Below are 23,228 nucleotides of genomic sequence, written 5' to 3'. Positions count from 1 at the left end.
TGTATATGGAGATGCTGTGAGAGCCCAAAGATGCTTACTGTTATCTTTTATATGAAAGTCCTATGATGTCTATGACATCTGACATCATACCCGTTTATGCCCATACATGGAGATCCCTGTCTGTAGAACCAGCCAGACAGATATGGGCTGTCTTGGCCATCTGTCTTTGCCATATATGGATTCTGTTAGTGTGGTATGTGGCCGATGTGGCCTCCATATATGGGCATTCCCATATGAAGTCCTGTTAGATATGGGCTTAATATTGATGACATCAGGGATCTCCATATGGGCATAAAAGGGATTCTGTTAGTGTGACATCACAGTGAAGCCAGAGCGTGATGTCAGAGTGGCAAACCCATTCTGTTAGAGTGGTTCCCCTAACAGACATCACAGTGATGTCAGAGCGGGAAACCCATAGACCGTGATAAAGCGTACATGGACACGGACATGATGTGCCGTTTCTCATATTAAACTGTGACCTTCGGTCTCAATTAACATTGCTAGGCAGTAAACCTTCAGTTTCCTCCGGTTTTATGAACTCTCTTCTCTTCATCCGACACCCACCCGGCAAGCATCACGACCCTATCCACCCCCAGCTCCTCTCTCCTCTTCATCCCTCTGTCCCCTGTCCTCCCCTTCTCTTCTTCCTGTATACTTGTGAGGGTTAGTACACTGACTCAGATGTTTTCTAAGGATGTTACGATGTGCTGACTGAGATTCATTCACCCCGTGGATTCCCTCCGGGTGAATTCCTGCCCCCCACGCACCCTGTCGGCATCCCACCACACACACACACACACACGCACGCACGCACGCACGCACGCACGCACACACACACACACACACACACACACACGCACACACACACATGCAAAAGATACTCACGCCTTCAGCATCTAATTATGTCACAATTGTATGCATTGAGGCATACATGTGTGACTGCATCGTTTTGTCCAGTAAAATGGTATATACTGTATATGTGCGTGCCTGCGTGGTTGAGTATGAGCTTTTCACGTCTGTTTGTGGGCAGTGATTCAACGATAAGCTGTTCAGCAGACTCAATAATGATGACGTATTAGGTAATATCCATCAGACCAGAATGTGCATTGACCCATAGACTCACATTGATTGAGTGCAAAGATATACAGTACCTACATGGAATGGAAAAGACAGGACAAATGTATTGCACCGCAACTGGAAAACTCTGTGTGAGATATTTAGTTTATATTTTCCCATACAAAAACATACTGAAATTAATTCATTTTTCCTGAAAAAAAGGTACATTATAGACTGAAGCCTAAGCTTATTACGTCTACCCTTTCGTTGATATTGTTGATATTCCGATATCCTATCCTATCCATAGTTCTGATCTTATTTTTAATGCAAGAAGAATTGCTTTTATTTCAGCATGCCAACTTTCCAGGAAGAGAAAGGCTGTAGTTTCTGGCATAGATGATAACATTGCTAGGCAGGTTTCTGAACTGTCCATATATAGTCCACCAATGAGACACAGGTAGGCAGACAGAAATGTTGGCATCTTATGATAAGCATTAGATAAGCATTAAGGACCAATTATATGAAGATATAATAAGATAGTTATATGAGACTAACATCTTTTATTTTGCCTCTCAAGGATTTGTTTACCACTGTTGCTTCATCAATATTCAAGGGAGATTGAGGTAGTTGTAATCACTCCCGATGAGCAGTTTGGTGCCTTACATTGTTGGCGCCACCGACAGGTGTGAATGTGTGTGAATGACTGAATGGCATAAAGATGAAGGCTGTAGAAATGTACAGTATGTGTGAGTCTCCTATTTCCCACTCATAAATTGCTTCGATTGAGATGTGCAAGTGGAGAGGCTTGTTTAAATTGTAGCCTTGAGAGTGTGAATTTTGTCTCCCTGCTCTCCCACCCTCGCAGTGCATGTGCACAAAGCAGCTCCTCCACCCTCAGACTAAATCCAAATTTATTTTTAGGTTTCCTCTCCTCTCTCCTTTACTTTCCCCCCTCTCCCTTCTGGTCTCTTAGCTCTCCCTATTTAGTATATCAAACAATGTGTTAAGCTGATGCAGCTTTGAAGTGTTGGCTGTTGAAGACAAAACATTAGTGTGAAATAATAAAATCCATATTCCAGCAGAATTTCTCTGAGTTTGGTCATATCCAGGGGTGATGAGATTGTCTACCCACGCACGCACGCACGCACGCATGCACGCAAAACTGTGTGGTCTCTGCTTGTCTTCTATATAAAGTTCAAGTTGTCTGTCTGTCTGTCTGTCTATCTGTGTCTGAACAAATATGCCCATATAGCCATGCTTGTCGCCCAGCCTTTATTTGGCCATACCTGACATCACAGTACTGACAAGTGTGTGTGCTTGCATGCGTGCATGTACATATCATGCTAACTGAAAATAGCCTGTCATTTCAGTTATGTTCTGATTGTTTAAACAATAAATCAGATTGTCCTTTCCAATTTTACTTCTGCTTGAGTTGAATTTCTCCCTTGGGATAATAAAGGTAAAGGTATCTATCTATTTGAAAGTAACAATACTTTTACTTGAGTGCGGTTTTTGGCTACTCTACCCATCTCTGCCATGTAATATTCACTGAAAAACATCTCTTTAATCTTCATTTTCCAGTACCTGATTCCATTAGACTCGATCTCATATTCATTCTCAGTTTTGTCATTTGTCTCTGCCTGCATGCCTCAAACAGCAAACATTATGGACTCTAGACAATCAATGAGAGGAGCAAACACGCTGACTGAGCTCTGTCAATATGTTTACTGAGGGAGGCAGACAAGTAGAATAGAAAGGAACCAAAGGACAGTTATGGGGGAAGAGATAAGGCCTGCAAGCCAGAGATTGGAATGACAGCACTGACTCTGTATTAGAATCTGGGGGACAGATTTTGTCTCGCTGTCTTGTTAATGTCACATAACACTGTGACATTGGCTCTTTGACTGAATCAAATACTTTGGCATGCATGTGTGTGTGTGCACATACAAACATGCACACATGCAAACGCGTGCATACACAGACAGACAGACAGACGCACGCACGCACGCACGCACGCACGCACGCACGCACGCACGCACGCACGCACGCACGCACGCACGCACGCACACACACACACACACACACACACACACACACACACACACACACACACACATGGTCTTTGCTTGTCTTCTACATAAAGTTCAAGTTGCCTGTCTGTGGGCCTGGACAAATATACCCTTATAGCCTGCACAGAGGTATAGAACTTATTGCTGTTACCTATCCACTTCGTGCCTTGTGGCACATAAGGCCTTCACAGAGCGCTTCCACCTCTCACGGTCAGCTGCTGCAGTCCTCACTTCAGACCATGATGTCCATCCTGCTTCTTTTCTTTCTTTCTCGACAGTACGCCTCCAGGTGGTCTTTGGTCTTCCTTTTCTCCTTTTCCCTTCTGGTGTCCAGGTCATTGCTATGTTGCAGTCGTTGTTGTGGTCCTGCCGTACGTAGTATGTGTTGTTGGACATCGTGAAAATGTTAAAGAACGTAATTTATGTTGAACAACTCACAGGCTCATTATTATCACTTGGCCTGGTTAAAGAAGGAACGATATTGACTGGTTGAAATGACTGCAGGTGCACTGGAAACTTTGCAAGCCTTTGAAGCCTCTTTGTGGTTATGCATTTCCTGTGGTTGAACTACATACACTGTGTACGGAACATACAGCCTGTATTTTCGAGACATGCATGTCTATTTTCATCACTGATCAGCGCATTCTGCATACCTCAGCATATGTCCATGTCTGAAAAAGATGCAAGATAAGCTCCTTTTGTGAGTGTGCACACCTACGTGCACACACGCACACATACATATGTCTGGGGAATTTCCCTGAGATCGAACCATCGTATATAACGGCTCACACCAGAGCATCTTTTAGGCTTTTTGGGGGATTTTTGGAGGACACGGAGGGCTTACGCCCTGCCGTTGGTCCTCTGCCCCTTTTGCGCTCTTTTTGGGGGATTCTTCTCTTGCACCTTGGTCAGATCTCAAGCAGTTGGTTCCACATGGATGAAGGTAAAATTGACTTACATTAAAAGAGGTACATTTCTCTATTTTGAGATTAAACCTATTTGGTGTTAAATATTATACTTTTTCGGAATTATCTAAATCTAATGGAACCTCCTGCTTTTAAATCTAAATTTGGAATTATTTTAGAACAAGCCTAATTTAAGGCATTGGTAAATCCTGATTGATTTCTTTTCAATTATTTTTGTATTTGCATTTGTATTTTTAAATGCACGTGTAATACCACTGAGCGAATAAAAGGAAGCTTTTAAACTTCCAAAAAGCCTCATTTTCTGAGTTTATAATATGATATTATAATTTAGTATAATAATATATACGGTGATATTATATTAATATGATATATAATGTTGTATTGGTATGGTAATAATGTATATGATAGTATTATATTAATATAATATTATAATTTCTGAAATAGTGCTGTAAGGATAAATTGACTTTGTCTTCTTTAGAAGCAATACCCATCTGTGAGTATCTGAATTCCACACGGCTGTTACATTACTGATAAAAGCTCACACTTCATATTTTTAGTCTTTAGTGGTGAGCATCAGTACGTGTCTCTGGACAGAGTAGGACAGGTCGTCTCGTAAGAATCTTTTGAGGACCTTAACCGTCTTGCCTGTGACATAAAAAGTGTACATCGTGAGGGTTAAGGCTGTTTTTTCCTGTGGTCGGGGACCTCCTGTCCGAAATGTATTACACACTGCTTTCAGGGGAGCCCCCGGGCCTCTCCCTGATACAGTCTTCATGGCGCCCTAACGCGGGGCGGGCGAGAGCTTTAGCGCATCAAACTACCATACCTAAAACAGCCGGGCACTTAGCAGGTTGAACTCTGCTAGAACTAAAATGATAATCTGGAGTTTGATGGTCTAATCTTTCCCCGCTTAAAATACAAGAACCTACGAAAGAGATTAAGAACATCTCAAAAATCTCAAATAAGAGATCTCACACAGCCGTGTGGATTTATTTTTATTTTCCGGATTATTTTCCGAAGATTATTAGACTGGCTCTTTAACTGACTTTGTATGCTGGCTTCAGTATGAGCCAGAGAGGGAGAGAAAAATAAATATGTTTTAAGAAATCGTCACTCATGTTGTCTTAACTATCTTTATGATTGGTTAATATAACAAGAGTATCCGTACATGAGGAAAATTATAATAATCTATATTATAGCTTGATTTTGATTTCTATTTTACATTCAGTTCTAACAATGCATTCCATAATGTGTATGTATGTACGTATGTATGGCTTGTTTGATCTATGTGTGAGTTTCATTACGGCATGTCTGAGTCATAGCAGGAGCACCGCTGCTACTAGAAGCAGTTGATACATGTCGTAAGCGACACGCTAGAGACACACCGACCTGTCTGCCCTACTGGCTGAGTATTCTGAACACTGAAATATGTTTTTGTTGTTTTAACTTTAACATCACTTTGCTTTATGAACTTGACCACCCCATTGTAAAGGAAAACATAAGAATAATACATTCAAGTAGATTGACACTGAATTTGTATTTTAAATTATATTAAAAAGGGATAGAGTGACAATCTTCATTCTAAAAGAATTATGTATTTTCCTTTTTCCTGTTTTATTTGAACTAGAAATATTTCTACTTCATTTAAAGTCACATATGTTTTTATTTGGAACATTAACACAACTTTACAGGCTGAGCCTGACCTGCCAGACCAAGGGAGCAGTCCACTAACTATGAACACTCCAGACCTTCGTCTCAATGTTTGTGAGGGGTTCTGCCCAACAACGACGATGAACTCTTCCTATCCGACCCATGATCGTACCGCAAATGCCCGTGAAGATTCGCTACTGTCGCTGTCTGAGAAACTGTCTGAGAAACTGTCTGAGAAACTGTCTGAGAAACTGTCTGAGAAACTGTGTCCTGGTTAGGACACCACTGCACCCGCAGGACTGTGGAGAGGTAGTCAGCGTCAGCATGGGCCTGTTAGTCTGGTCCTCGTCCCTACCTGTGGTACGTCAAGGCTCCAAGGCTCCCATTGAAGGGGGTGACTTGGGGTCCCTATCCCGCAAGGTCACGAAATGGCCAGGGGTAGCACTGTGAGACTTAGGCCGCGTGGGCCAAAGTCTTTTTTTTTGTGTGACTTTGATGAAGAATGGAGGAGAAAAAGAGGAATAGACTTTTGCCGGGGCTTGAAATGCGGTCGGATAGGACTGACATGGGCTGGTTTGGATCAAGAAGCACAATCATTATACTGCTCTGGTTTTGCGTGATTCATTCTATTTTGTTGTGTGTTCCATAAAAAGCAAAAAAGAAAGAAGAAAAAAAGAAAAAGAAAGAAAGAAAAGAAAAGGAAAAAGGGGGAAACATGTAAAAGTGTTGTTTTATAATCTGCTGTTTGACTTTTGTTTGCTACTTTGCTGTAATCGTGGTGATTTTTTGTCAAACTATTTTGTTCTTTTTGGGGTGTTGTCTTGTTCATGTTCTTTTAGGTTTGATCAACATAAATGTACGAGAGAGGGTGTTGGACATCGTGAAAATGTTAAAGAACGTAATTTATGTTGAACAACTCACAGGCTCATTATTATCACTTGGCCTGGTTAAAGAAGGAACGATATTGACTGGTTGAAATGACTGCAGGTGCACTGGAAACTTTGCAAGCCTTTGAAGCCTCTTTGTGGTTATGCATTTCCTGTGGTTGAACTACATACACTGTGTACGGAACATACAGCCTGTATTTTCGAGACATGCATGTCTATTTTCATCACTGATCAGCGCATTCTGCATACCTCAGCATATGTCCATGTCTGAAAAAGATGCAAGATAAGCTCCTTTTGTGAGTGTGCACACCTACGTGCACACACGCACACATACATATGTCTGGGGAATTTCCCTGAGATCGAACCATCGTATATAACGGCTCACACCAGAGCATCTTTTAGGCTTTTTGGGGGATTTTTGGAGGACACGGAGGGCTTACGCCCTGCCGTTGGTCCTCTGCCCCTTTTGCGCTCTTTTTGGGGGATTCTTCTCTTGCACCTTGGTCAGATCTCAAGCAGTTGGTTCCACATGGATGAAGGTAAAATTGACTTACATTAAAAGAGGTACATTTCTCTATTTTGAGATTAAACCTATTTGGTGTTAAATATTATACTTTTTCGGAATTATCTAAATCTAATGGAACCTCCTGCTTTTAAATCTAAATTTGGAATTATTTTAGAACAAGCCTAATTTAAGGCATTGGTAAATCCTGATTGATTTCTTTTCAATTATTTTTGTATTTGCATTTGTATTTTTAAATGCACGTGTAATACCACTGAGCGAATAAAAGGAAGCTTTTAAACTTCCAAAAAGCCTCATTTTCTGAGTTTATAATATGATATTATAATTTAGTATAATAATATATACGGTGATATTATATTAATATGATATATAATGTTGTATTGGTATGGTAATAATGTATATGATAGTATTATATTAATATAATATTATAATTTCTGAAATAGTGCTGTAAGGATAAATTGACTTTGTCTTCTTTAGAAGCAATACCCATCTGTGAGTATCTGAATTCCACACGGCTGTTACATTACTGATAAAAGCTCACACTTCATATTTTTAGTCTTTAGTGGTGAGCATCAGTACGTGTCTCTGGACAGAGTAGGACAGGTCGTCTCGTAAGAATCTTTTGAGGACCTTAACCGTCTTGCCTGTGACATAAAAAGTGTACATCGTGAGGGTTAAGGCTGTTTTTTCCTGTGGTCGGGGACCTCCTGTCCGAAATGTATTACACACTGCTTTCAGGGGAGCCCCCGGGCTCTCCCTGTTACAGTCTTCAGTGTCCAATCATCTTCCATCTACGTAGCTTCACTTCCTCACTCAGCGGCTTCATCTCAGCTCTTTCTAGCAGGTCTTCAGTTCTGACGTGATCTTGCCAGTGTATACGGAGTATTCTACGTACGTAGGCATCTATTATGGAACACATCAACTGCTTTGTTGTCTCCTTTGTTCATTTTCCATGTCTCACATCCGTATAGCAAGACTGGCACCACTAGCGTCTTGTACAGTCTTAGCTTTGTTCTTCTTGTGATGCTGTTCAAGCTCCAGATCTTTCTATGTCTGATAGAACTTATTGAAGCTTACTCTAATTGCACTGACCGAGAATTGTATTTGCACACATACCAGTTCTAGTTTTTATTTTTTTCACTCTATGAACAAAATAAATGTGCCTCCTGGTGGCATTGTGAAATGTGATGCTGTACAAGATGGTACATAGAGATGAACTTAAATTAATTACCCTGACTGAGAAGAAGAATTTTGTTGTGCTACATGCTACTGATACATGCACAGTTGTAACTTGCATGAATACATGAATACGTGTTTGAGTGTTGAATGTTTTGGTGGACCCAATGGAAACAAACATTTGTCTTTTTAGTGTGTTTTATCCACATAGATTTTGAAGTTGTGTAATGTAGTTTTAAGATTTTCAATAAAATATTCAATCAATCAATCAAATATATATATCAATTAAGTGAAGATAACGCTCTATAGTTTTAAGATTTTCAATAAAATATTCTATTAATCAATCAAATATATATATCGATTAAGAGAAGATAACGCTCTCTCTGATTTCTCTCGCCACAACTTGAAACAATCAAAAAATAGTATCAGTGATAAACATCCCCATAGCAACACAGTCTTAATGATCATGGCAACAAGCATGACCTAAAGATTGAGAATCACAAAAGAGGCGTGCAGTGTGACTTCTCTATGAAGTCACAGCTCAATTGACTCTAATGGTGCCCTCTAATTTCTGTTCTCCCTCATTCATCAGTGTCTCCTCTCTTCCTTTGTTCAGACAAGCAGTAATGATGTTGAAGAGGCAATTGATTGGGTGTCTAGTGTCTAGTGTTTTGTAGTCATGAAGGGTAACTGTAATGTAACTTTAGTTATACAGTAGATGTTTATGGTTTGGCAGATGTTTACTTGAGTAAAAGAACAAAAGTATTATTATTATTGGCATCAAAATGTACTTTAAGTACCAGAAATAAAAGTACTCGTTATGCAGAATGTCCCATTTCAAAATATTTTGAAAATACCAGATCTATTTGCTTGTAGATCAGAGCATTACATTGTTTAGATCAGAGCTGTGTAATGCCTGGAGCATTTGACCTCACAGACCAGGTTAGAGGTTGCTATGGTTACCGAGAGATGAGAGAAACACTTTTCTATAACTTGACACCCAATACTACAGTATTGTACAAAAGGTCAGCAAATATTGCCCTCAAACGTACCGGTATACTGTATGCAGAATTCTCTTAAGTTATACTGTATCTACCCATGAGCACAGCACTAATGTTGTGGACACTTTACAATTATTGTTTTATTTTTCTTCACATTTTGTACTTTTCTTTTGCAATGGTGCATATTCCTGCTGCTATTAGGTGTTCAAGCTGAAACCCATCAAATTAACAATACTGAGAAGAAGTAATCACACCTCATTTATTACTAACTACATTTTTTAAAGTAACCTTGCACTCGCACGCACGCACGCACGCACGCACGCACGCACGCACGCACGCACGCACACACGCACACACACACACACACACACACACACACAGTGGTGTGATATGGATTTTAGAAGTGGTTCCCCTCTGAATTCATGACGTCACATGCACGTCACGTGCGCACGTGCACGCGCATGTGTGCACGCATGCCTGCCGCTCGGTGCTAATACTGTATAACACAACATTTTAAAATCTAATTATATTTCTTATTTAGTTACATTGTTAATTTGTTGTTTTTATTTTAGTTTCAATTAATGTATTTTCCTTTAGGTTTTATATAAAATAACTTTACATAGACTTTATAGACTCACCCACACACAGTAAAGTCTGCTAGCTCCTTTCGGAACCTCTCCCGAGTGTCAGTCCCTCCGCTATGCAGCTCTGACAAAATCAGTGATTTTTAAACTCATGATATGAAGAGTGAGGAGCTGCATAGCGGAGGGAGAGGTTCTGAAAGGAGCTAAAAGTCTGCAAAGAATGCTAGGCGAGCGTAGGCTATATGCTGGCTGCATATACAAGTGTAATTGAGCCTGCCTACCAGAGTATTGTTATGCAAAGCAGACAGGTATAGGGGATTGAAGTGTTGACCGAGCCGTCGAGCCGTCACACAACTTGACGACGTGCGTGCACGCGCGTGCATACAGCTTGATAAGTGTGGGCTCGCCGAGCCCAACCGAGCCCACGGCATCTCACCCCTGCACACACACACACACACACACACACACACACACACACACACACACACACACACACACACACACACACACACACACACACACACACACACACACACACACACACACACACACACAGGCGATACAGATACCTACTTATACATTCTATCCCCAGAGCTTCAGCTCACTACTCACCTCTCCAGATAAATCTGACCCTGAACATCGAACATGCAGCATACATGCCACTAGCATCACAGCAAGCAGCAAAGTCCTATACTATAGTAGTCTTGTTTCTTATTTCTTTTCACAACTCATGTTTTTCTTTTGCTACACCACTTAACTGGGTTTCATTCTTGCTCAGCTATAAGGCATAGCAGTGGGCCTTCCATAAAACCCTTGATTCTTTGGAAAAAAAGATTTAGAATATTTAATTATATGATATACTACATGCATTCTCTTGGTTGTAAATACTCTATTTTTGTTATAATATTTGATTTGCCACCACTCCACCTGTGTTGTGGTGCTTGACTTGAGGTCCCCTCCTTTTCTGGGTGGGGAATTTGAAAATAGTGTCTGCGGCCCACCCATTTGAACGCATAACACGGCAGCCATTTGGGTCAGTGTGGTCTGCGTGCATGGACTCCAGCTTGGATGAATGGAAACAATGTAGTATACCTTAAGTTCCTGTTTATCTCTATCACAATGAAAACCTTTTAAAGAAAGAAATACCATAATGTTTTGCTAGGATATAAATGTTGGTCGTCATTTGGGCGGTTGGTCTATGGAATTTGCTGTGCACCTTTATGTTTGATGGAGGCTGAACCCTATGGTTTTGATGACATTTCCAGTTCCACTCTTAGGCCAAGACTTCCACTTGCACTCATGTCATTGGTGAATTCATGGTCTTTTCTCTAGTGCCAACCTTAGGCCAAAAGGCACTTTGCACCCTGATTGGGCCTACACAAGAATGCTATGAATGGCACTTGATGTCACATGGACAGACCCAGCGACGTGGATCTCTACAGAGGTTTCCCACAGGTCACAGACAAGGTCGGAGAGAGAAGGATGAGTTTGGCTGGGTCACTGAGTCAGGTACCCGGAACTGGTAGAGAGTGAATTAATAGAGTTAGAGCCAACCCAAGGCATAGCGAGGAATGGAAAGAGGTGTACCAACTACGTAGACAGAGCAGAGCTAACAACATGCAGAGCTCAAGACCCTGATGCTGGATAGGAGGGATTAGAAGGCAGTGATCCAGAAGTCCTGAGTTGGTTTCGGCAAACTAGTACGCTCTCTGGCATCATACGGCGTCGCATCGATGTGCACAGAATCAAGAAAAGCCTTGGAAATGTAATTTCTCCCAAGTGCAAACTGATGACATCATTAAACAACTAATCTACGTCTCTTCAAACAGATCGCCAAGAGCAGATGATGTAAAATTATCTTGGGAAATCTTATATTAACAAATGCAGTTAATTCTCTACGTCTGACATTGATCCTACATGAAGCGTTTCTCACCCCCTAATGAATCTCTCCTCCCACACTAGCACACAGCGAATCCCCAAAGTACCGAACACATGCAGGCGGGGAAATACATGGCACTTCGCTTCCGGAAAGTGTCATTTTGCCCGTCTGCTGCACCGTAATACCAATCTCAAAATGAGTCTTGACAGCACATATCATACTTGTAAAAAATGATAATCTATTCATGTAATCACACTCCCCTTTCCTCTTTTGTTTTCATTCTTTGTGAGTTTTGGTGTCTGATTGAAATGAATAACGTGCAGAAATAGCAAAAGTCCTTCTTGCAAGCTGGAGTGCATGTCTGATTGATTGTTCTTGAGTGGAGTCGTTTTAACAACCATATTTTCTGCCTAACCTCCTAATTTGCTTCTCTTTTGGCATTAAGATGATGCATTTCTTTCTAAGTTCTTGGGAATGTGCTAAAAAAGATTAATATGTCTGAAAAGGAGTGTGAGAGACATGTTGCAAAGATTGTCTTCTTTCCCCTTTAACACTCATTTACATACTGCCTACTTCCTATCTATCTTTCCCTATTTCCAGTCTATTTCTCCATTTCACACATGCTCATGTACTCTTTCTGTCTAACCCCTTGTATGCAGATAGATAGGATAAGCTTCAGGCTTTTGCACCAGCACAGACATAAATTCCTCTAAATCTACCTTGTTAAATGGATTATCTTTGCAACGCACAAAGAACTGAACCTAATTAGCTTTATACATGTACAATCTGTGCGTTTCTTACACCTCCAGAGCTTTTAGTAGCCGGTCTCAATGAAATTGTGTCGGTCTGTGTTTGTTCATTCTGACTTATATAGACAACATCAAAGGGCACCTGTAGCTGTGCACCTACTGTATAGTATGACTCACTAATGATGTGGAGCTGATAATTATGGTGAACTTGGCAGCCTGTTATCAGATTAGGGCTGGCTGAGATAATCATCCAATTAATTCTCTATTGTAGGATGGGATATCTGGGGTGAAACTGCATTGGCCCATCAATTATTTTTATTTATTTGTACTGTGCCTCTTATTTGCTCATCAGCTGATGTGGTGGGTGTTGGGGAGGGTGGGTGGGTGGGTGGGTGAGCGTGAGCAAGCTATGAATAAAATAAATACATAAATAAAATAAAATAAAATAAAAATAAATCAAGTTTGATTTAGGCCAAGAGGCTTGGGAGAGGCATGAAACCATGTGACTTCCATAGAGAATGAATTGGACGACACCCTCCCCCCCTCATTCCCAAAGGACAAGGAGAGGGTATATGACTTTACTGTGTATAGGAAGCCTAAAGGTTTTCTAGCCACCACCATGGGATTTGATTCTTCCACGATGCCCTGCTTGCGTCCAAGCACAATTCTATGTGTTGGTGGGTGGGAAACTGGCAGGGGAGGATGATCGGTGTGGTGTCTGTTCAGCAGGGAGCAGAGCTGGGTGAGATAGTGTGTTCCTGCTGTCAGGTGAAAAGAAGGGTCTGGCAGCCGTGTATCGGAGGAGATACATTACCAAGACCCCAGTTTTTATTTTATTTTATAATTTAGAATCATTTTATTCACTCTTTTCTCCAAATGCCTATTTTTCATGCCAATTCCTGAATTCCTCATACATTTTTGTGTAGTCTTGTCACTACTAGCCCCTACTACTGTCTACTGGCTCACCTGTGATTGTCCTACTACTTACTGTTCAACACGGTATGGACTGTTCCTCATGGGATGGACGCTCAGCCAAGCCAGAGGCACTGTGACTCAAATGAATGAGGGACAGAACTGGGAGAAGGTAGTGACAGATGCAGACTGTCACTGTCACTTTCTCTGTCTATAATGAGTGAGCAAGAATCAGACCAGGATACCACTGCTGGGGTAGTTACTAGTGAACTGATCATTTACAGTATGCTTCTTGTGAGTCGCGAGCACCTGAGTTTGAATCCAACTCAACTGCCACTTCATTTTCTCATCAAAGGTTTACGTAAAAAAGTGGGCGAAAATCTTTGTTGTACAAGCTCCCACCATTTACAGTTTTCAGGAAAAGGGAAATAATATTGAGAAAGAAAATAAGTAAAACAGGTTGTATCATAGAAAGAATTTACAAACATCCATCTACATCGATTAGAAAATAAAAATGCATTGCATGTTTTTGCCTTTCTCTAAACTAAAGCATTACATGTGTTCCTCTCCTCTCCTCTCCTCCTCCATTCTGTTCTTTCTTGCAGAGACTAAGGTTGAATTGGAGGATCTGATGGCAGACATCAAGAGGTTGGCCAACAAAGTGCGCTCCAAATTAAAGTGTAAGTACAGATTGCTTTCATCTCCTCCCCTATCTTCTCATGTTAACTCCTCTCTCCTGTTTCCTCTCCTTCCCTCCTCTCCTCTCACCTCTCTTCTCTCCCTTCAGGGATTATTACTACCTTTAAAAATCACACCTAGTGTGAAGTGAGCGGTGATAGTGTGCAAAGATGTAGGCCACGCTTCGCGTCCCGGACAAAGCCAGATGTTGGAGCTTAATAGCTCCTTCCAGGAGCACCGCTCAAAAATAATGTTTCTATTTATTAATGTGTGTATATACAATGTAATTATGGCTCACTGCACATCTATCAGTAAGCTTGGTAAATTCTCACACTTTAATTTCTCCATATCCCACCTCTCTGCATCACTACCTGTTACATTCACACAACTACACTGTTTTCCCAATCTCAATAAATAATTTCACTCCTTATTTCCGTACGCTAGTGTTATACTTGGATTTTAGGGCTGCAACTAGTAGCAATTATGTTATTAGCAATGCTAGGTTACTGTTTTGATTAATGGAATAATCTAGAAGGGTGCTTTTTATATATCATTTTTGGAGCTGTGTGCAGCTCCCTATACATGGCTGTGTGGGTCTGTGTGTGTGTGTGTGTGTGTGTCTGTCTGTCTGTCTGTGTGTCTGTGTGTATGTAGCCTGACTTCGGCGCGTAACTAGTGCCGCACCATTTACGCCACTCGCGCAATATATACATCAAAATGTGCGGCTCGGCCGGGAATGGTGTTCTATTACCTTTCGTTCCGATCCGCCTTACCATGCCGACGTAATTGGCAAAAAACGACGCTTAATTGTCCCCATTGACTTATAATGGGACAATGCAAGAAATCACTTTCAAGTATTTTTCTCTCGTCAACCATAGGAGCTACAGTTTCAAACCTCGGAGAGGAGATTCATAATGATTTTAAGAATGAATCGAAAAATAATTACATCACTCGGCCTCATGGTGGCGCTATAACGGCCCACTTTACGTTTTGCCCCGTAACTCTTGAACCGTAGATCGGAAAATTAAAAATATTTTTTCCCTGGATGCGCCAGGATAGATTTTCCGCCATCTTGAATTTTCTCCAAAACACACTTTTTGCTCCTTTTCCTACATATTTTCTTCAAATGTCACAAAAATCGGTACACATGATCTACACACACACACACACACACACACACACACACACACACACACACACACACACACACACACACACACAGCTCCACTTCACACGGGTGTGATTTTTATATACAGTATGCCAACAAACAGATTAACCACATATGCGTTATTTTTATACTTCGACAACAAGCTACAAGCTACAATCTACAAGCTCACAACGCATCGTGATGTGATGCGTTGTGAGCTTGTAGATCTGCTATTTTTAAACATTTTGTACTAAGTACATTTTGTTGCCAACACTTTAATATTTTATTCAAGTACATTTAGAATTTCTGGCTTTTACTTGTAACAGAGTATTTCTACATTGCAGTATTGATACTTTTACTTAAAGGAGTAGTTCACCCCCAAAATGACTATTTTTCTATTGATTACCCACGCCATGGAGACTTGAGTTCAATAATATTTTTAGATTTTTGTCACATTTCTTAGGCAATAATTTGATTACAATAAATGTACCCCCATTGATTCCAAAAATACATTTGGGTCCCCATCCGGGAATCAAATGGGATACATTTACTATAATATTTTTTGTCTTAGGAATGCGACAAATACAAAGAAATGTTATTGAACTCAAGTCTCCATGGCGTGAGTAATCAATAGAAAAAGTCATTTTGGGGATGAACTACTCCTTTAAGTAAAACATTTGAGTACTTTTTTCCACGACTACAACATCCTCAGCTGCCATCTAAAAATTTGCTGTGAAATCTGCGATTTTCTGTTGGCTTGTGTATAATGTAAATCTCAAAGAAAGATGTATTAACAATGATATTTTGTGCAAATGTGAGCATCTAATTCTGTTCTGTGTTGTTGAATGACGTTTCATCAACACATCTTACTTGAAACATTTCTTCCTCACTACTGCCCCTACGGTTGACAAAGGTCACCAGAGCTACTTCTTGCTTAGGGACAAAATCAGACACGTTGTTCAGTACGGTCAGTTGAGTGATGCACATATACTGTAAGCCAACGGGCAGGGAGAGGTCTGGACATATATACGGACAAAACCGAATAAATCTCTCTCTCCCTCTGTTTCTGGTGTTTCTGGTGTCAACCCGCAGATCTTATGTATCAGTATGCATGTCACTTTAGCGAGCGATGGGCTCGGGTGTGTAAGAACAGGGTTCTTTCAATGTTCAGCCAGAAAAGTAGCGCATAGTCAATGCAATCAGGAACTAGATATAATCGCTTCTCTGCTGTCAGTCAGACAATCCAGTAGGTGGTACATTGTCTGCCGTATCGTTTGAAAGATTCTTCCCAGCACATGCACATGCACACACGCGCACGTGCAATTTATACATGGAGGTCTTTCTATTATGGAGGTTCTTGAAAGAACATTTCATTTTGGAATGAAATGAAGCGAGTGCACTGTAGGTGTATTTTATGTATTAATAAGACCTGCCTTCCTCCTGTGTACAGTACAGTTTTGAGGTGTGCAAAAGATTTCTATTTTTAGACACAGGGCTATAGAAATGGTCCTTCCCACCTGCCAACCTTTCTCTCTATGTACTGTATGTAGACACACACACTCACCAAGGTGGTGTCAAAGTGTGAATCTAGTTAAAATGGAAGATGTGAATAAGAGAAGAAGTGAATGAGCAGGTCACAGCACTGTGTAATTCAGTTTCCTTGTGATGATTGATATCATTAAGCCTATAGTGACAGCTCCTCTACTAGAATTGAAAGCAGTCACACTCAGAGCATGATGTTCATACTTCAAGCAATAATTGGAATGCAATACCGAACAGCCATTTTCATGTACATTATGTTCTTATGCATGTACAGTAAGTAAGTTTGTATTTCCACTGGTTCTTTCAGGTATCCTGCATACCATTGAACAGGAGGAGGGGCAAAATAAATCCTCAGCTGACCTGAGGATACGCAAGACACAGGTACTTTTTAGGCAACCAGACTATAGTACTTGTCTGACTTTCTTCCATCCATCTTTCTTTCTCACGCTCTGACATCACGCTCTGACATCACTGTGATGTCATGGGAACCAAATCGCCCATATATGGAGATCCCTTTGATGCCAGGGGAACCAAATCCCTTTGGCCAGATGGCCAAGACATGCCGCGACCTCACCCTTTAGGATTATTATAATTTCTTTGGAAAATGCAAACAAATATGGATATTGACATCATAGTCTGATGTCATAGACCAGATGAGACTGACACCATATATGGGCATTCCAAGATATGGGCTCAGGGATCTCCATACAGTATATGGCCATAAAAGTCAAAACAAAGTGTGACACGCTTCACAGCAACCACACTTGCAATTTCCCAGAATTGCATCTTTCTAGTTTCCTATTTCACCTGACAGAACAGAATGAATTGCAAGAACAATTCAGCAGTGGCAGCAGCAAGGTTGAAACACAGGAAAGACACTAAAATAAAACAAAACCATGCAAACATCTTAAAATAATGGGACTAAATATGTCTCTGTCTGTCTGTCTGTCTGTCTGTCTGTCTGTTCTGTCTGTCTGTCTGTCTGTCTGTCTGTCTGTCTGTCTGTCTGTCTGTCTGTCTGCCTGCCTGTCTGTCTGTCTGTCTGTCTGTCTGTCTGTCTGTCTGTCTGTCTGTCTGTCTGTCTGTCTGTCTGTCTGTCTGTCTGTCTGTCTGACTACAATGAATATACTAATGAATTAACTAGTATATATGTGTGTATATATATATATATATATATACACACATATATATACAGTCTCAAAAGTACGTACAATATATGAATATACTTACAGTATATGTACTGTAGACTAGACGAAAATATACCTATTTTAAGGATAGCAAGGTTACTGTAGCTGTATCCAATATGTTACTGGTAATACAGGACATGCACATGTAAGCTGCCAAAGCTTGTTAGCTGCCATACAAACTTTATACTATCTTGTTTCAGCATTATTTTCTGCATACATCATGCTTACTAATTTTCTCATGTCCTTTCTTTCTGGTCATTGTCGACCTGTACTTTATAGCAAGTTTACTTAAGTGAAGAGTTGTGTTTTGTTGCTCCCTCCAGCACTCCACACTGTCCCGCAAGTTTGTAGAGGTGATGTCAGAGTACAACAGCACCCAGTCAGACTACAGGGAGCGCTGCAAGGGACGCATCCAGAGACAGTTGGAGATCAGTGAGTAGACAATTTACAATTTACATTTTAGGCATTTAGCAGACGCTTTTAAGCGACTTACAATAAGCAGGTAATGCATCAATATAATAAGCAAGATAATATGTCAGTACATATGCATAGGAATACCAATATAGAAAAAACAACATGCTATCTAGCTTGTATGTATGGTCACTGAGGGAAGGGGAGTGTTACAGTAGTGTTATGGGTTTAGGTGGAGTCTGAAGAGGTGAGTTTGCATTCCACAGCTGAAGCTAGGGAGTGAGTCTGTAGTTCTACAGTAAGTGCGACAGGGAGTTTATTCCACAGTTTGGGGGTCAGGAGGGCAAATTGTCTAGGACGAGTGGATTTTTGTCCTGGGGTTTTTAGCGAGGGTTCTGTCAGCATCCCTATGTTGGCTGATCTGAGTGAACGGTTGTAGGGGTTGATCAGGTTTTGGAGGTATAGAGGAGCCGTACGTTTGGCTGCTTTGAAGGTCAGCATCAGTGTTTTGTATTCAGTGCGGGCCGCAACCAGGAGCCAGTGGAGGGAGCGGGGAAGGGAAGAATTTTATGGTTGAGGACCAGTCGTGCCGCGGCATATTGGATCAGTTGGAGAGGCTTAAGTGCACATGCCAGTAGGCCAGTGAGGAGAGAGTAGGGCTGTCCTCGACTCGGGATTTTTGAAGTCGATTCGAGTCGTGGGGTTCATTCCGACGCGTCGACGAATCGTTTTATAGTCTACTTTGTGTAAAAAAAAAAAGAAAAAAAAAAGTGTTGCTTTAAACGTCCACATCAACATAACACAATAATACATTAAGATGATTGAATACACGGTGATATCGGTGCGCGAGCAAAAACGTTATCTGCATAGCAATGTACAACACACCGTTAAAACAAATAAAACATCTCCGCTGTTCAACTCTGCCCTGTCTCTCTGCAGCGTGCAGTAGAGATGAGACATTCGCAAACGATTCCGCTCTCTTGAACGGCTCTTTTAAATGAACGATGGGATCCAGTCCGCAGTCGCGGGACACCCATCACTGACAGAGTAGGCTAATGAGCCGGTGTCGAGAACAGATTCATTTCAGAAACGGATCATAAAAAACGGGAGGCACAGCTCCCGCTAGAGCGAGCAGTGTGGACATGTCATGGACGCAAACACAGCGAAACAAACATCATCATGGATTACTTACAACACTGGAACAATTCAGAAGCACTTTAATTAGAAAATGTAACTAGTAGCCTACACTTGTGTATGTTAATTTGACTTTAGTAGATTGTTTAATTACTTTGTGGACGTGCGTTTGTGCTGTGGCAGGTTATTTAATATGGGATTTTGACAGCGTGCTTCTCCTCTTAACGGAACACCGCCCCGGCTCCGAATGTTTTAATGAAGCGGCGGTTCTGAACAGTTCTGGCCGTTACGTCTCACTTTCACCCCTACGCTGGTGCGAGACAATAAATAACTGTTCGCCAATTGCTACATCTCTCATGACACCAGTCCAGCAGTGCACCGCAGCGCAGTAGTAGGCTAACTGGTGATATAAAAAAAAAAATATTTTCGACTCCTCGACTCAAACAATTGGCGTCGATTCCCGGGGCTTAAAGCGACGCGTCGATTCGTCGATTTTTAGAGGACAGGCCTAGGAGAGAGTTACAATTCCAGTTCCAAACAGACCTGGAGTGATATATTTCTTTTCTCTATTCTCTCTTTGTTGCAGAAACATGATTTTTCCAAATTACGTACAAATGATGAGAGTTATATAAGAATGAACATCAAACCGGGCTCTGATTTTCTAGCCTTGCATAGCCTGACACTATCACACTGCCTTGTGTTAGCAATGCCAGATAGAGTCTAGCTGTGCTAAGCTACCGATTTTCTATACTGTTTGCTGGTAATTGGCTTCCAACATTAGTGGAAGGGACACATTTCAGTACAGTAGGTCAGAGAAGCTTATAGTCGGTATCAGCCAGAGAGCAGGAGTCTATACCAGTTTCGCGACACCTACCATCAGCTCCCAGTACTTACAGTACAGTAACGCACGACTTGCGAGTGCTCTACCAACTGAAGCAAAACGCGTTGTTCTCCAGATCAATCAATGTGAAAATGTCACATATACTTACATACGGTACATATACTGTACTGTATACATCAACACGTCATTCCTGAATGACGTGTTGACCCCTATATGCTCTTCACCAAAGTCTGATGAAAAAATGAAAACATGAGAAGAACAATGCATTTCCTCCACACACCAGTAGCAGATGTTTCCTGTTCATGAGTTAATATGGAACTATGCATACAAGGAAAAGGAAGATGCTTTCCTGTTAAATTTAACTTGATTTAGTTTGACTTTGATTTGTAGTCATTCGTCTGCTATACTTACCAACAGAGTCACTTTACTCAGTTACTGAGTCATTACATTACAGTAACACAAGAGTGAGAAAGAACTTCCCTCTAACGTCTCTCATCTCTCTACACGTCTTCATGTTGTCTGATGTGATGCAGATGTTGGCCACGTTATTATGACAAAGAGCACTACATTTGTACTGTATGTCTCACACTGTTGTGTGTGTGTGGCGGCATCCCAGGTGTGTGTGTGTTTGTGTGGTGTGTCTTCGTGTGTGTGTGTGCGCGTGCGTGCATGTGTTTATATCCATGCAGTCATGCATTTGTACTGCACTGTATGTATGAGTGTGCAGTGTGTACTGTTACACATAATGAGTCCATGTGCAATTGTGCATGCCAATGCACTGCTCATGCTGTAGTTTGCAGTAGCTTGGATCCAACCTCCTCTCGTTCCTGTCACACTGCATGATTAATAGGATTTGTCAGGTATTATCTTCTATCCCCAGGTTCCTGGACTCGTCACTCTGCTACCTTGCCTGGAGCTACCTAACTAGCTGGCTGGCTGAGTGGCGGGCGGGATGCATACATAGTGCCAGCTGTCCCTAGTAGGCATTGGGACAGTCATCTCATACAAACATACAGTTGTACTGCACGCACGCACGCATGCACGCACGCACGCACGCACGCACACACGCACACACACACACACACACACACACACACACGCACACACACACACACACAATGACTCATGTGATGTAATTTCAGGGAGAAGTCAGTCAGTTATATTGTGGGCAGAGAGATGGTTTATTTGCTCTGGCCATCTGCCTATTGCCAAGAATGGACTCAGGACAGGCAACCAGAGTCTTGAGCGACTCGTGTTTTGCAACGACCTCACTGGTCTGTGTGTAAATCAATAGTCACAGACTTCGTAATATATTCCTCTCTCCAACCTCTAGAGCTCCTTTTCCCTCCAACCATTTCCAGAAGTGCTAAATACGACATGAGGAGGAGGAAATAGAAGGTTTATGCCTTTATTGATAGGACAGTAGACTGACAGGAAATGGGGAGAGAGATGGGGAGTGACACGCAGTAAGGTCGTCGGGAACAGGACTCAAACCCGTGATACGCTGTCAGGCATTAGAGCCTATACTGTAAGTGGTATAAGCGGCTGGACTGCTATGCTAGGTTATTAAGTATTTGCATATTGTTCTTATATCCTAATCTTTCTTTTGAGATATTTGATGTTCACAAAGTCACAGCACAAAATATTCTGTGGGTCTGAAAAAGATCAGTCAGTATGCTCAAAAGATGCAGGCATTGGCTGCAGCCTGTTTTAGAGAAACTCTGGCAGTGAATTTCTAAGACTATTTGCTTTCACCACTGTAGTATTTCAGACAAGTGTTATAGTATTTGTACACTTGCCAAGGATGCATTTATCACACATTTCCCATGTGAAGTGAATCACAAAGCATGTTTTAACCTTTGTGTGGTCTGTGTCCTCACTCTCTTCCTTGAGGGTCTCACTCGACTACGCTGTTACATAACAATGGAGCTGAAATAATAGGGCTACTAGTAGCAGCATAGCATGAATGATTTAATGGCCCATAAACGCTATGGGTGAAGTGAGACTTCTCAGCTTCATATTAGGTTGTCTCCGGGTTAAGGTCTCCATGGTAACGAATAAGAGCCTCCCTCTGCGCCTGTCTGAAGAAGCCAACACGGATTAGAGTGTGTGTGTGTGTGTGTGTGTGTGTGTGTGTGTGTGTGTGTGTGTGTGTGTGTGTGTGTGTGTGTGTGTGTGTGTGTGTGTGTGTGATGTTGCGTGTGTGCGTGCGTGCGTGCATGTGTGTGTGGTGGCAGAAATAACAGGGAAGAGCTGTACCAGAGTACTTCAGTGTTTCTCCCTAATTACCCATGATTCTCCCCTCCAACTACACATGAGTGTTTGTGTTTATACTGATTCATTGCTCAGGATGTGTGCAGTGTGATAGCATTTCCCATGTCTGTGTGTCGCTCCTTGCTCCTCCTGTCACATGCTCAAGTAAGTGTTAACTTAGCTCTGGCCCTTACGGGTCCATCTTTGCCATATTACAATACAAAATCTCTGGAATGTGCTGAGTTGAGGATTAGAAATCAGATGCATTATGTACTGTAGTATACCAGTAAGACTCCCTAATCGGGAGATAAGCGACCGTCAGGTTGCATGTATACACAATAATGTTGTACCGGTATATCATTGCTGTCGGGCAGAAACCCCTTATCTACCATATTTATTTTGACTGTTTACCTTTTTGGAGCTGTGTGAAGCACAGGCTCCCTATACGTGGCCGTGTGGGTCTGTGTGTCTGTGTGTCTGTGTGTGTGTATGTAGCCTGAACTTCCTAAACTTCGGCACGCCACTAGTCCCACAGTTTTGCCACCACACACTCGCGCCATATGTCAAATCGACCGGCTTACTCGGGAATCATGGGCTATTACTTTTCTAAGAGAAAGGTTCTA

General features: G+C 41.5%; 1 protein-coding gene across 5 annotated transcripts in view; it reads left to right on the top strand.

Annotated features, from left to right (window-relative positions):
- Positions 1 to 23,228, top strand: part of LOC308289561 (syntaxin-1A-like) — a 69,811-nt gene that overhangs the window by 23,120 nt on the left and 23,463 nt on the right. For all 5 annotated transcript variants that reach the window (XR_013962244.1, XM_080731288.1, XM_080731285.1 and 2 more), the window contains exons 4-6: positions 14,018 to 14,092; positions 17,087 to 17,160; positions 18,290 to 18,398. Coding sequence is in view for 4 of the 5 variants with exons in the window: in XM_080731288.1 (XP_080587414.1) it covers positions 14,018 to 14,092; positions 17,087 to 17,160; positions 18,290 to 18,398 (258 nt within the window). In the remaining variant the exon portion in view is untranslated. The remainder of the gene's footprint in view (positions 1 to 14,017; positions 14,093 to 17,086; positions 17,161 to 18,289; positions 18,399 to 23,228) is intronic.

Source organism: Nannobrachium achirus (assembly GCF_963921795.1).
Source record: "Nannobrachium achirus genome assembly, chromosome: 8".
Taxonomy (NCBI): domain Eukaryota; kingdom Metazoa; phylum Chordata; class Actinopteri; order Myctophiformes; family Myctophidae; genus Nannobrachium; species Nannobrachium achirus.
The sequence above is the reverse complement of the archived record's forward strand: the minus strand, read 5'-3'. Positions and strand labels throughout refer to the sequence as shown.